The 14,749-nt window shown below is 60.1% G+C and overlaps 1 protein-coding gene across 1 annotated transcript; it reads right to left on the bottom strand.

Annotated features, from left to right (window-relative positions):
* Positions 1-2,944: 2,944 nt before the first annotated feature.
* On the bottom strand, positions 2,945-8,753 carry FGF5 (fibroblast growth factor 5). The gene is made up of 3 exons (XM_030238733.2): positions 8,432-8,753; positions 6,174-6,277; positions 2,945-3,286 (listed from the first exon to the last, which is right to left on the bottom strand). The coding sequence occupies exons 1-3, from the start codon at positions 8,751-8,753 to the stop codon at positions 2,945-2,947; spliced, it is 768 nt and encodes a 255-aa protein (XP_030094593.2).
* Positions 8,754-14,749: the final 5,996 nt, after the last annotated feature.

A 14,749-nucleotide genomic window follows, 5' to 3' on the forward strand; every position in this document is an offset into this window, starting at 1 on the left:
GAACACGATAAGAGATGACTGCAAAGCCCAGAATTCCCGAGGCAGGCTCAGTTTTCACATCAAGAGCTCGCTGCCTGCCGCAAGTGCGAGAAGGCGCTGCTCAAAAAAAAAAAGAAAAAAAAAAAAAGACCCAAAACTGCATAAGCTCTGCCGGAGCTGCCCTCGCCAGAGACTCCCACAGCCGAACAAAGGCTTGGCCTTCACCCCCTTGGTCCCCCGGAGCTCCTCGGCAAGCGACCGGCCCTGCCGCCGGGACCGCCTGCGGGCATCCCGCTGCCCCTGAGCTGGCGCCCAGCAGGGCGCACTGCGCTTCGGAGATGCGAATTCCAGCCTTTGGGAGCCTTGGGATGTCGCTGTGGCGCAGCTTGTTCCAGCAGAGCGTCCCCGGGAGCGACTCGGTGCCCAAATGGTACCCCACAAGCACGGCACGGGATCTCCTTGGCATTTCTGAGCCAGGAGCGGGGGGATCTGGGGGGGCTGCACACACCCTGCCCTGGTCACAGCCCAGCCCCGCCCCTCCCGGGGATCCCTCAAGAACTCCTCAGCTCTCACTTGGCTCCATTTTTCTTTCCTCACCTGCTCAAACTTGCCAGCTCCACAGGAAATCCTCTTCCTCTCTCTCCTGCTGAAGGATGCTCCTTCCAAGCCATGGATTGGGGAGTGCAGGACACAGATCCTCCAGGGGGATCTGGGACAAGACTCACACCCCCGGCAGGGGTGACTGCAGGTGACAAAGGATGGGAAGGCTTTTCTCCTCTCTGCAGGCCAATGGATGTCTCCAAAGCAGGGAGCTGGGGACAGTGCTGCGCTCCTCACATCGCCCTTCTCAGCTCCATGGGGATTTGCACCTCTTCTGAAGGCAAAAATTGCCTGGAAAGGAACTTGGGAATCCTCTTTATATGCTTGGGTTTCTGGCTTGTTCTCCCCAGCACTGCAGCAGTACCTCTGAGGTGGCTCAACAGGGAAACAGAAAAAACACTCCCCCAAAAAACAATATTTAAATTTAACAGAAATATTTGTCACATTCTCAGGCCTTTCGTCCCCTGCTGCTGAGCAAGCCCGGTGAATTCCCTTAAAGAAGAGTGTCTGACAGGAACAGGGAGTGTCTGCTGGATCCCCCACCCTGCTCTCCCCCAAGCACAGACCTCTTTGTTTCAATTGCACGACTGTGCTTTAATTACTACCACAACAGCAAAACACCAGGGTTTGGGGTTTTTTTTCCACCAAAAGTACGAAAAGAGATGAAACCACACCTTGTTTCCTCTGGGGGGATGCAGGGGCAGCAAGACCAGCACAGTGGCTGCTCCCTTACCTGCCGGGGGAGCTCCACACACCTGCCCGGGCTGGGGCAGCGCCTGCCAGGGCTCTGATTCCATCAGCTCACGGAGATGAACCAGGCACAAATCACTTGGATCCTGTCCCAGCACAGTCACCCAGCCCAGCTGGAAGTGGCGGGGAGCGCAGGACACCCCCGCTCACCTGCCCCGAGTTGCCCCGGAGGAGCCGTGGGGAGGGACGCCCCGAGGCACAGTTTGGGGGCACAGCAAAGGGAGCACACCCATTCCTTCAGCTCTGCTCCACCCTCCCATCGCAGCTTGTTTGGTCCTTCAGGAGAAGGGAAGAAGGCACAGACGAGGCAAGAGATCACACAATCGTGTTATAAAATGAACCACAACAGTTTTATTCCAGCGTCCCCATCCCGTGGAGCACACACGTCCGGCCAGGGGCTGCCAGAAGGATGACAAAGGCAAAGAACCAGGATCCCAAAGGACACAGCCATTGGCACCACATTCAGATGAGGAGGGGAGGATGATTATTGCTGCCGGCCGCTGGCAGGGCTCAGGTCCTGAGGGGCTCTGCCACCCTGAGCCCACCCGGGCTCCTATTAAGGCTTCACCGGTGAGGTTCGATGCCGCCAGTGCCTGTGCATGCAGCAACGCTGCTCAACACCCGCTACCAACTCCGTGCGCACAGCCACCCCACGGGACACGCCGCCACGGAGAAACAATTCCACATCAGGGCCGCCAGGGCGGGGGAGACGCTCCCCAAGGGACAAGCAGCCGAAACTGCACTTATTGCCACATCGCCGCGCTCGCTGAAAAACAAAAGCCTTGTCCCTGCCTCGGCAAATGTACTGAGAGTGATAAAATAAATCAGCAGCAAAAACTGTTGGACGAAACCGGCGGGCACCTGGGGGCCACAGGCATCCCTATCCCGTGGGGATACCCGCGGGGGACTCCTCCAGGGAGCGGGAAGGCCCCGGCACCGGGGCAGAGGTATTTCAAAGCAGGCATCCCATCCGCGCCTGGATGGACGGGAAGAGACTCGCTCCTCCAGCTGTCCGGGAAGAACGGGAGAGACGGCCGGGGGCGGGCTGCAGGCAGCCACCCTCCGCCAGCCTGCGACCCCACAAAATAGACCCACACGCCTCTTATTGCCAACGAGGGGCTCGGAGAGCACCCCGCACCACAGGTAAGGCGGCAGAGTCCGCAGGGCTCGGTCTCTGGGTTTAACCTGCGGAAGGGAAGAGCTGGCTTCCGAGAGAAGGGAAAGGGACAGACCTGGATGCACGGTGCCTGAGGTATGGTCGGAGGAAAAAGTGCAGCAAGAAGGAGATGCGAGAAAAACAAACAAAACCGCTTGGCTCTGAACATCTCTCTCGTGTGAAAATGATTGTCAAAGGAGTCACTAGTGAAAATAAGAACGTACGTTCGCTGTAGAGGTACCTTTCTGCTCGTCCCAACAACAGAACGCTCACCCGAAGTCCCGTCCAGCGCTCCCGGTTCACCGCAGGAATTCTCCTTGGCACGCCTCGGGGGACGCCCGTGCGCTGAAGAGACGGCCCCGAGCCCGGCAGGGCCGCCCGGGAGCCTCCCGGTGTCCATGTGCGGAGGGAGACTCGGGTCCCCGCGGGGTCACCCCCAGAGCTGCCCGGTGCCCGGCGCTACCCAAAGCGGAACTTGAGCCGGTACCTGGCCGGGCCGGGGCTCTTGCGCGGCGGGGATGGGGCGGCCTTGGGCTTGGGCGGCGGGGGCTTCTTCTCGGGCAGGGCCACGGTGAAGGCGAGCTCGGGGGGCTGCGGCTGCCCGAAGCGGGGCAGGAAGTGCGTGGAGACGTGCTGGGGCCGGGCGCGGGGGCTGCAGCCGCGCTTGGCTTTGCCCCGCTTGTTGAGCGCCACGTACCACTGGCGGCCCGAGCGGGGGCTGCGGTGCACGGCCGAGGCGTAGGTGTTGTAGCTGTTCTCCTGGAAGCGCTCCCGGAAATGGCAGTCCACCGTGAAGCGAGCCTGCGGGGGGACACAGGGGACACCGCTCGCAAGGGCCGAGGGGCAGCTGGCCCCCACCCCAGGCGCTCGCTGCCTCCCCAAAGCCGACCCTAGGGAGCGGCTGGAGACACGGGACACCCACACCGAGGGTGCCAGGCACCCGGTGTAGGTACCTCAGTAGCTGCTTGCCACCCAGGTTTGGGCTTTCCTGGGAAAAAGCATTCCAAAACCAAAGAGCAGAGCTCAGCACTGCACCTGTGTGCCCACAGCCCCGGAATCCCCAGTCTGCACCTTCTGGCAGCCCCTCCCAAATGCTCTGCCACGCTTTAACCTGATCCTGGGCACGGTACCTGCTGCCCCAAAAGCTTCCCCAGCGCCATGCCACAGCAACACCTCCAAACCACGGACGTGGAAGAGATGCTGAGCTCTCCATCTCCAAAACCAGCCGCCCAGAGCAAGACCCAACCCCCAGCAGGGCTTTGTAAGAACAAGCAAAACGTTCTAAAACCCAGATTTAACCCAAGCAGCTGAGCCTTGCAGCCCAAGTGACAGAGCCCACAGCCTGCCACGCACATTTTGCCTCATTGCACTTGGATTTAGGCCTTCTTCAGCTTGCTGATCCCCAGGGACACCACCTCTGTGACTCACTTCGGCTCTCCCCATCTTCCATACACTCTCCCCGCTGTCTGCCCTGTGCACAGGCCTCCACCTTCCCCAGCAAGGCTTCACTGACCCTCGGTGTTCCCTGAGGTCCCAGTGCTCAGGCAGGACGTCCCACGTGCCTGGGAAGTGCATCCTCAGCTCCCTCACCATTATCCTGGCACAGACTTGCCCACATCCCGGCCTCTCAGCTCATCTCTGCACCGCTCCAGGGGGAAAACCCTTTTTTTCCCCCCACATAGGGCAGGGGCAGCAGCCACAGCACATGGCTGGCATCGGACCTGCTCTGCAGAGCTCCAGAAGTTAAATTTCACAACCCAGTGGAGCAGAGATTTGCCCCGGCGAGGAATGTGGCTTTGTGGCAGCTCCTGGGAAAGGAGAATTACCTGGGCAAGGCCGGGTTCCTGCTGGACAGGCACAAACCCCTCCCACCCGCTCCGTGCTAAAAATGGCCAAACAGGAGAGTGAGGATTTACCAAGGAGGAAAAAGCCATCTGTGCACGCAACTGATAATTGCTGGGATAACTGTCATCTCCTGAAGCTGGTGCCTCTAAATTTGAACCACTCGGTAATTTAATTAAGCTGGCATAAAAAAAAAAAAAAGAAAAGAAAAGAAAAGAAAAGAAAGTGGAGGAGGAGAGCGCCTGTGAAACACCGAGCTGGGATGGAGCAGAGCCCGAGAGCGAGTTTTGAAGGAGCCCAAATTCCTGCAGGAGTGCGTTTTGCCTGCGGCTCAGCGCGGAGCCCCCGGCCCGACTCCCGTATCAAAGCGCTGCCCTGAGTGACGGGCACAGGACGTGCTTTGTGCTGCTCGGCGCTCGTTAGGCCATGAAATAGCCCCCGTCCTGCCAGCGCAGCAAAGAACAACAGATGCCGCGTTTGCATTATTGGCATTGTTCAGCCCAGCAATCTCGAGACATTTGGGTCAAGTTTCTACAAATTTGCAGCTCTCACCCGAGCGGGGCATGGCGTATCCTCACCCCTGCCCTGACCCCCCTGACTGAGGTCCCTCTGCGGCCCTGCCCTTTGTGTGTCAACAATTAACTGTGCCCCAACGAGGCTTGATTTAATTTCTGCCTGTGCCAGGGCATAAATCAAGGCTGCAGCTCAGATAAGAGGCCCATTGTACGCCAGAGGGGAAGGCTCTGGAGGGTCCGGCCATCGTGCTCTGCCTGCTTCCCTCTCCTCTCCATCCCTTGCCTCTCCTCATGCTCTGCCCCCTCTGCTCTCACTTCACATTTTTTCCTCCACGGAACCAATCCCCTTTTCCCCTAGATCCCATTCATGTTCCTCGGTGATTTCTTACAAGAAGCAAGCACCGGCTCACCCTTCAAGCATCAGCAGGGCTGCAGGAGCAGCACACCAGAAAGGCTTAAGGGAGAGAGAGGTGAGCTCGGAAATCCCCCTGGAGGTGACCTGCTGCCCCGGGCAGCGCAGACACATCCGTGCCATCCCCCTGGGACCGGCAGGTTTGTCTCGGAGCTGCAGGGTGGCTAACAGCCTTTTCCCTTTGCCCAGCCCTCAGCCTAGGCCGGGCTCTCTGGGAAGCACCCTCAGGGAAGAGATGCTGCCTTCCAAATGCCCTTGGTGGGGTGGCACACGCACACACACCTTTCAGAGGCACCGACGTGGGTGTGAGCACAGGGACTCTCTGTGCTTGTTTAAATGGTCCCTGGAGCTGGCAGCAACAAACAGGGAAGCAGCATCCCGAGGCTGAAACCCACCGAGAAATCAGCTTATGGATTCATTCGACACAGAGAGCTGGGAAAAGCATAACGAGACCCACAGGAAATCCCAGCCTTCAGGCAAACACCCTGCAAAGTGACCGGGATGGTCCCACCCTGGCGGCAGCACAGCCTAGGCGCAGCCCGGCCCTCACCTGCCCGGCTGGCTGTCCCCAAGGGCAGAGCCAGCCCGGGCCGCGGTGCTGCCGGCGCCACGCGTGTGCCTGCCGGGAGACATTTGGCTAAACCCTTCTGCGCGATCTGCGGCAGCGGCGGCGGCTAAAAATAACCCTGCCGTGCTCGGAGAGCAGGCTCTGCTGATGCAAACCACACCGAGCGCGCCCCCAAAGGCGCGCTGGGCAGGGCTAAAAGCCCCGGGCAGGAAGGTGGGCTCGGGCGGCTGCAGCTCCACCTGCCCCCTCGGTGTCTGCGCGGCGCCGGTGCCGCTGTGCCGACGCTTGGGAGGTGTCATAGAGCCTTTATAAATACACCACACACACTGGTAAGGGGGGGGGTTTACTTACACTTGCATGGAGTTTTCCTTTTTTTGACATCGCTAAAAATTTGTTGCTGAAAACTCCTCGTATTCCTACAATCCCCTGAGACACAGCAAATATTTCCAAAATACCTAGGATGACAGAAATCCCAGAATAAATCACAGTTCTTTTCACATCGGCGTGACAGAGAAAAAAATAAATGCAACTTCGTCTGACAGGTTTGCATTTCCTCTCCCACGTCCCTGCTCCTTCCTCAGCTGCCTGGCTCCACCCAGCTCCTGCTCCATCCCTCTGCCTCCATCCACTCTGGGATGGATACAGCTGCTGGCTGGGACTTGCGGGTTTTTTTAAATTCCATTTTGGGGCACAAGTCCTGGCTGGGCTGTGGTAGAACCAACTCACCCCTGGGGAAACCACCTACACCAGCCTGCTGGGATCGGAGCTGCCCGTGCTCATATCAAGGACACAGCCCTTGGGAAGTCCGCGTCCCACAGGCCAGCTGGGGCTGGAGGCACCCCTGATCTTCCCTCACAGCCCAGCCATGGAAATAACGCGACTTTTCTGAGCGTGATGGGGGTTCTGACCCCGGATGGGGCACGCAGGACCTGCGACTCGTCTGACACAAGGACTGCAGCCTCCGAGCATCCCTCAGCAGCAGCACCCTCACCTCCCCTCCCCAGGCGGAGCGGGCTAGAGGGCTGGGCATCCCCCAAGCCCTGCCAGCTGGGGGGCACCATCACATCCCCAGAGCACCCCCTGCATCCCGGGGAGCCGCCACTGCGGTCCCGCGGCAGCCCCAGGGGCTTCGGGGCCCCGGAGGGAGGAGCCCACAAAGCATCTCACCCGGCCCTGGCAGGGCCGTGGGATTAACGGGAGCCACCACGAAGCCACGTGAAATCCCCCAAGGCTGGGTGTCGGATCACCGCTTGCCACGTTTATTTTAAGGAGGAAGCACATCCCGCTGAGGCACCCCAGTCCCAGCAGCAAGGGCCTAGGGGCACTTTGGGGGGGGTTATGGGCTGCCACACCCCTCGTGTCACAGGCCACGAAACTCAGCAGCCCCACTGGAACAGGGCAAGTCCCTTCTCAAACACCTGCCTGTCCCCAGGGGCACCCCAAACCCTCCTGCCCTCTGGGGGTGGCCCTGCTGCCGTGGCAGACACATTCCTGTTTGTTGGGGTTGCCCAGGGTCAAGCCCTATTTCCCAGAGGCCAAACGCCTGGTTTCCCTACCAAAAGCCATCCTCTTCCTCCCGAGGGCCTCCTGAGTGCCACAGCCCGGCACTGCCCCCCTGTCACCAGCTCGTGTCCCCAGCCAGGGCTGGCTCTGCTCCCACGTGCCGAGCTGGTGTCGCTGTGGCCTTTCCGGGGGGGGATAGCTCAGCTTAAGGAGGAAGGAACTGCACATAATTCAGGTCCCTGCAGGACAGCTGTAGCATCAGACTTCTGCCAGCCCTTCCAAGCCCGTGTCTCCCAAAACAGCCGCGGCGTGGGGGCCCCCTTTTCCCACCCATCCCCTAAACCCCTCCAGACCACGCGTCCTGCTGTGCCCATCACGCCCCGAGCACAGCTCCTGGCATTCCTGCCCAGGGGCTGCTCTCCCTCCTGGGGCCACAGCACAGTCTGGGCCCCAAATCCTTTGGTCCTGGGCAGATGTGGCAGCCGCTGCGTGAGCGCTCCCGACAGCTGAGCCACTGCCAGGGTCACCTCGGGCCCGAGCCCTCGGGCTCCTGAAGGGATTTTTCATCCCCACCTGCCATTTCATTCCCTCCAGCAGGAAGGATATCATGGCAACTCCGACCAGAGGATAAGCCGTGAGTTAGCACAGCTTTCTCTCAAGGGAACGTCAGCCTCAGTCCTATTTTTAAACTGAATATATCCTACCACTGTGCCGGGGAGAATGAGAACGCAGGGAGAAGGATGGAAAAGTCCCACGGGGAAAGGACCGAAAAAGGGCAGCATCTCCTCCCCCAGGTGCCTGGCCAGGGGCTGTGGCGGCAGTGCCGCCCTCACGCTCTCACACCAGCCCCTCGGGCTCCCTTTCCCGGGCCGGGCGAGCCCCCGGGTGACACTTCCCGGAGGCAGACAGGCAGCTCCCACGGATCCCGCAAACACGGCCCCCCCGGCACCCCAAACGCCCCTTCCCGGGCCCGCCGGGGCCGCAGCCCGCCGCAGGCGAGGGTGGCCGGAGCGAGGGGCTCTGTCAACCCCGCGGAGGTGGGAAGCCCGCAAGGACGGGGATGCTCAGCCCCGGCAGCCCCCCCAGAGCTCCCGTCCCCCACTCACTGAGCGGACTCGCGTCGTGGGCGCCGTCCACGCGGCCGTCGGGGTGCAGCTGGAGGTGGAAGCCGATGCCCACCCGGCAGTACAGCCGGCCCCGCCGCCGATCCGGGCGGCTCCGCGGGAAGCGGCTCGGCCCCGCCGCCACCGCCGGGGAGGAGGAAGAGGAGGAGGAGGAGGAAGACGCAGGGGCGTTGCGGCCCCGCTGCGCCCCGCCGGGCACCTGCTCTCGCCGGGCGCGGGCGGGCAGGGCGAGGAGGAGGAGGAGGAGGAGGAAGGACGGGCTCATGCTGCCGGCGGGCGGGAGGAGGGAGGGAGGGCGCCGCATCCCGCTCCGCTCCGAGCCCTGGAGGGGGGGACCGAGCACGGGGGGAGCCGGGCCGCCCCTCCCCGCTATTTATAACCGGGCGGTGGCCCCGCACCTGTGCCCGGCCCCACGCCCCCCCCACCCCCATCCCCCCCACCCCCCGTGCCCGCGGCAGATGCGGGGCTCGGGGTGCATCTATCTGGGAATTAACTTGTCCTCCTCGCCGGGACGAGGCCGCGGGGCTGCAGGACCCTGGGGACAGGCTCAGGTTGCAGCCCCCCGCCCGGGGTTCGGGGGGTGACACGGCAGCTGCACGGCCAGCCCAGCCGCGGGCAGGGGGCTCGGGGCAGCCCCCGAACCGCAAAGCCGCTCTCCCTCACTCACGGGGCCTCGCTCGGCCCTCGGGGATAACGGGGGGTCCCCATCACGACCCCCCAACAGCATCTCACGGCCTGCGGGGGAAGTGGTGGCGGCCCTTATCGATCCACAACATCCTCCTCGGGTCCCGGGCAGGGGGTACACAGCCCCCAGCCTCCTGCCAGCGTCAGGGTGACAGCACACGTGCTCCGTGTCCCCAGAACCAGCGGCAGTGCTCCAACACAAACACAAGGACCGCACAGCATCGCCGCTAGGGAGGAGATCCCGCAGCAACAGCCCATCATCCCCCTGGCACAGCTCCGCACGGATTAGGCCTTCCTCAGCTCCTAGGACTGCTCCACGTCCTCAAAGCCCCTGGGGAAACCTCCCCTCGGCCAAAGCCAACAGGGGCCAAACACGCCCTGCCCAGCCCGCAGCCCCGCTGCGCCCCTGGGTGCCCTCAGCGTTCCTGCCAGCCAGGGCTGTCCCCTAAACCCCAGCCAGGATCTGCCCCCCGGCCTGCCCAGGGGTGCTGCTGGCCGGAGGGCTCGTCCAGGCAGGGATCGGGTTCGGCAGGAAGGAGGCAGAGCCCATGGCACGCCGGAGGGAGACCTCTGCCTCCCGAGGAAGCTGAAGGTCGGGGGCACACGGAGGGACACGCACTTGAGGAGCCCTGTGCAGCCCGGGTGACACCTGGCACAGGCTGGTGCGAGCAGATGATCTCACAGCATTGCTGCCATTTCAAACCATTTCTCAGCAGATATCTATATCCTCGGAGCTATAGGCACAGGCGCTATATATAGACATGTATACATAGACTGCCCTATATATAGAGGCACATACCTGCAGGAAGGTCAGGGCACTCAAACCTTGTTTACTTCTCCCAGCTGTAGTGGTTAGCCTGGCAAAAGCCATGACTTCCACTCACCCACCTCCTCTTGAATTACACACACATGCTGATTCCCAAGCCGGATCCACGAGGAGGACGAGGAGCTGCAGGACTTCCTCACCTCTCGATGGGTGTTTGTGTGAGACTTCCTGTAGCAGCACAGCTGAGGAGAGAAGGCCACCTTGCTCCAGGAGGATTTCCTCTTGGGCATCTTGGTATGAAGGCTGCAGCTGGTACAGGATTATGGCAGAAAAATCCCTGCTCTCCATCTGGGGCAGCGACCAGAAACCTCTTCTGCCCCTGAGAGTTAAAGGTGAATGCAAACATGTTCACAGTTAGCATCCTGGGGGGGGGGAGCGGGCACAGCAGCAGCCCAGGAGCAGAAAGGAGGCACCTGCATGCCCAGGCCAGGGATACCCACCTTGAGAAAAGCTTCTGTGCCCAGAGGCTCACCAGCAAGCCCAGCCTTCCCAGCTTCCACCCTATTGTGCACCCTCACAGTTTCCAACAGCGCTCCTGGTACCACCCTGGCTGCCAGGCATCCTCTGCTCACTCACACTGTGCTGGGCCAGGTCCTTGTTGTTCCTCCCTCCAGTGAAGAATTCCCAGACAACTCAAACTTCCAAGGTGGAGGTGGGGGGGGGGGGGGTCTCTAAAAGTCACACCAGCCAGGTGGGCTTGCCCAGGCTGGTCCCCAAGACCTGCTTTTGGCAAGAACCCCACTGCAGTGAACATTCCTGACCCTTTCTGGGGGGCCCTGTGAGGCAGCAGGGGCCTTGGGGGCTCACTTGTTGCCTGCATTCCTCTTTTTTTTTGTTGTGGAAGGTGATGACAGCAAGACAGCATCCCCCTTCTCAGGGGACTCCCTCGTCCCCATCAGAGCAATACCCAACCATCCTCACTGTGGGGAAGCTACTGACACAAGCCCCCACGGCATACAACGTGTTTTCCTCCTCACTGTGACATTCCCAGAGCTCACCAGCTGTGCTGTGGGCATGGCCTGCGTGCTTCTTGGCGCTTCCTATTTGTCCTCCTGCCTAACACACCCTTTTCAAATACTCCAGGCGCTCCTGCAGCACAGCTCAAAAAAAAGCCCCAAAGAACACCAACACAAACACAAACCAAACACGAGGTTTAAACCTAAATAAATAAACAGACGTAATAGTGAACTTCCTGGAGCAATTGTGTGTAATTGCCTTTGGCAGTAGCGAGCCTCACTCACACACACCAGCAGCTTCGGAAGCCTAATGCTGATGTTATGTTATTTAAATTATTCAGGGCTCCGTTACAGAGAAAACCCAGCGAGCGAACAGAGAGGCTAAGCTGCATTTCACGTGTAAAATTCCCCAACTGAAGATGAGAAGGACTCTTCTGAGCCTGTTTGATCTGCTGCAGAGCACCGGGCCTGTGAGCTACCCCGCAGGAGCGCCCCCCCCTCCCAGTGTCAGCCTGGCGCTGCTTAATCGCCACTTAAAAACACGCCAGGCAAAGCACGGCGAGACACGGGGCCAGCCAGCAGAGCCTGGAAGGAAAACCCCCGCAACGAGGATGTACCTGGGGGAGACTCACCACAGTCAAACAGAGATAGCTGGTCCCCAGGCAGCCCTGCACGGCCCTCGGGAAGCATCCCCCATCCCGAAACCGCCACGGAGAACTGCAGCTGCTCCAGGAGCTTCGCGGGACCAAACACTCCGCCCGGAGGAGGTGCAATAAAAACGGTTAATTTCATCAGGATGATTGTCCAAACCTGTTACTAGGAGGGCGTGCATGAGAACAGGTGAATTTAATTAAGATGATTGTCGTCCTCTTACTTAATTAGGATGATTATTACCTTCAGGTGGTGGGCAAAGCACAGGTGCAAGTGGTTAACATGCCTCACGGGCACGAATGTCACTGGGATCGCTCAGAAGCCACCTCACAAGCCGCCTGGATAAGGAAAGAGAGCAAATTCTAAGAAGTGAAAAGCACTATCTCTTTAAATAAAGCTCAGAGCACTCCAGGCATTCCAGCATTCCGCAGGACAGCAGCATATCTCACAGAAACATTCCCCTGCACTTTGGTTTTTCTTTGTACTTGTTCTAAGCACACCACCAACACGTTCTGTGCTGGGCCAGGTCCTTCCCCAAATCAGCCCTTAGCAGGAGGGAAAGCAAGGAAGAAGTACTGTACAGCTCCTGTGATTTTCCAACAAGGGAACTACTTCAGCCTTGCCTAGACATCCACAGCTGAACAATGCGTTTTCAAGAGCTGGGTGTTGCAGAGAAATCCTGTGAGCTGCTTTCCCAAATGTAACCAGTCCGAGGTTACCTGGAGATAGGCACTGTACACAGAGGATCCCGGCCTCCTCGCAGCAGGGGCAGCAGATGTCCGTCTGTCCGGCACGCTGCTCGGCGCCTTCACACACAGCACAAAACCCAGCACACACATTTGGGATGGCCTCCTCAGTGGCTGGGGGGGTGCTCAGAGGCTGTGAAAGCCTCACCTGTACACCTCTCTCCGGACCGAAGGGACAGAATCCCTGTGACAACCTGTACAGCCCGTGCCCACGCTGGGGAGCAGTTCAGGTGCCTGTATCCAGCTGCCCGGTGCCAGTCCATTCCCAAACCTGCACAGGCACAGCTCCTGCTGGCTTGGGCAGGAGGGGATCAGGCCCCGAGGCAGGCAGCTACCCCCAGCTCCAGCCCCAATGTGCACAGGCCGTGGGTCTGCTGCCCGTGGATCCCCTCAAACAGAAACCTCTGTGGGTGCACTGCTGCCTCCTGCTCCCCAGGAACAGCACTGATATCACAGTTTGTTGAGTTATTATCATTGTTATGATTTGCAGTGTGGCCCAGCTACAGGGAAGATGGAGCAGTCCAAGCGCTGCAGGGCACAGGGAAGGGGCTCCCCAAATCTGAAGGCTGCTCATCCTTATTCCCAGCTCCTGCTTGCTGTTCCTCTGCAGCACATCGAGGATGCCCCTTGTGGGTGGGTGTCAGAGGCAGATGCGTCTGTGTGCTCTGGCAGAGGCTTACAGAGACAGCTCTGTCCCAGAGAAATACCCAGGTGATGCCCCAGATGGGAATTTTCTGGGCTGTGATGAGGGTGAGGACCCTGCACGGGGGAAAGCCAGCTGGTGCCACAGCCCAGCCAGCTTCTGTGCTGTGCAGAGACAGCACAGCATCAACCACGGACGGGGAAAAACATCTAAGGGAAAAAAAATAAAAGAAGGAAAAAAGAAAAAATGAAAAAAAAATTCTCTTCCTATTTCCCAAGCAGCAGAAATGATGACAAAGGAGCAGTGTGTGGCACTGGTACCCATGCTGACCTGAGGAGAGCCAGCATGGCTCTGGGGAATGAGGGACGTGCTGTGGCTAAGCCCTGATCCCAAAAGGCCCAGGGGAAGCTTCTGTGAACACTCTCCATACAACACCCAACTCCTCAGGATCATGGGCACCTCCTGCCCTTATTACAGCACATTCTGCTCGTGAAGGAAGCATTAGTTGGAGTTTGATTTATCACTTTGGAGTTCGATATCCAATTTCAGCAAAACAAAGTCTTGGATTAAATTTCCTAATCTGTAGATTTTTGTGCTTATAGACAGCAACAGCGTGAGCTTTGTGTGGCAGTAACAATGCAGGCAACCACTGCACCACATGTGCCCTATCTAACAGTGATTTTAGGGGGCTGACTGCGACCCCTGATCCACCCCCAGTGGGAGAAATCCTGGGGCTTCTGAGCCACATACGTCCGCAGTGCCTTCTGAGAGACTCCCAAGGAACACAGAGAAAGCACAGCGCTTTCAGGAGGCTGACAGCTCAGGGCAGGGCAGGGACACAGCACACAGCACGGCTGTGGAAAGCCACACAATATTTGGGATAGATGGAGGAGACTGCGAAACCTGCAGGTGTGCGCTGGGTTCCCGAGTGCGCCTTCGTGCAGGGGAAGCACCATCCCTCCAGCATCGCCAGGACAAGCGCAGGGAGCCAGGGAGAGCATAACTAACACCGCCACTACGAACCTCCCCGGCTGCGGGAGTGAGCCGGCCCCAAAGCCGGCCCGGGGCTGCCGGAGGAGCGAAGCTGCGGAGTAGAGGAGTCCGGAGCCCCATCCCCGGGGAAGGAGCCCTCCGGGCCCCTCGGCGGCCCCGCTAGGTGGCGGTGCCCACCCGCCGCTGCCGCCCCCGGCATCCCCGCAGCCCGGCCGCATCCCCCGGAGCCCCGTGGCAGCATCCCGGGGAACCCTCACAAGCGGGACGCGCAGGGGTGGCACCGCTTTTTAAGGAAAATCCACGGGGTAATCAGTGTCTCGCCCCCTCAATTAACGGCAGCAGGTGAAGCTATGCGCATTCCAGAGGCAGGGAATGAGAGCAGGGGGCCGCCTCGGATCCTGGCGTGGCTTGGGGGTTATTGGTACCGGGGTGCCGGGGTCAGCGCGCTGAGAGAGCGAGCAACATCAGCGGGAAGCTGGGGTGTCCGCGGCGGGGACTTTGCTAGGCTGTCCTACGTGCAGCCCCAGGCTCCTCCCCAGGACCTGTAAAGGCTTTGCAGCAGGTCCGGGTACCCCGTGCGAACCCCAAACCCCACGGCACCGACGCCGGTGGTACCTGGACCCCACTGATGTGACACTGTGGGCTCCGGCCTTGCACAGCTCCGGCTTTGGGATATTTTCCCTACCGGTGACCTGGCACAGTGTCGGTGCCGGGGTGATGGCAGCCTGTGTGTGGAAATGAGTTTCCCGCACATTCCCGGGCTGTGCGTCCCCCGGTGCCCTCCCGTGGCCCCAAAGCACG

The sequence above is a fragment of the Serinus canaria genome, chromosome 4, assembly GCF_022539315.1.
Source record: "Serinus canaria isolate serCan28SL12 chromosome 4, serCan2020, whole genome shotgun sequence".
Lineage (NCBI taxonomy): Eukaryota > Metazoa > Chordata > Aves > Passeriformes > Fringillidae > Serinus > Serinus canaria.

Bases quoted from the DNA above. Each gene is read 5' to 3' on its own strand.
- FGF5 (XM_030238733.2), bottom strand. From the start codon at position 8,753: ATGCGGCGCCCTCCCTCCCTCCTCCCGCCCGCCGGCAGCATGAGCCCG. The intron at 6,278-8,431 runs GTGAGTGGGGGA...CTGTCATCCTAG, and splicing joins CCACGACGCGAGTCCGCTCA to GTATTTTGGAAATATTTGCT. The intron at 3,287-6,173 runs GTAAGTAAACCC...GTCCCCCCGCAG, and splicing joins AAGGAAAACTCCATGCAAGT to GCTCGCTTCACGGTGGACTG.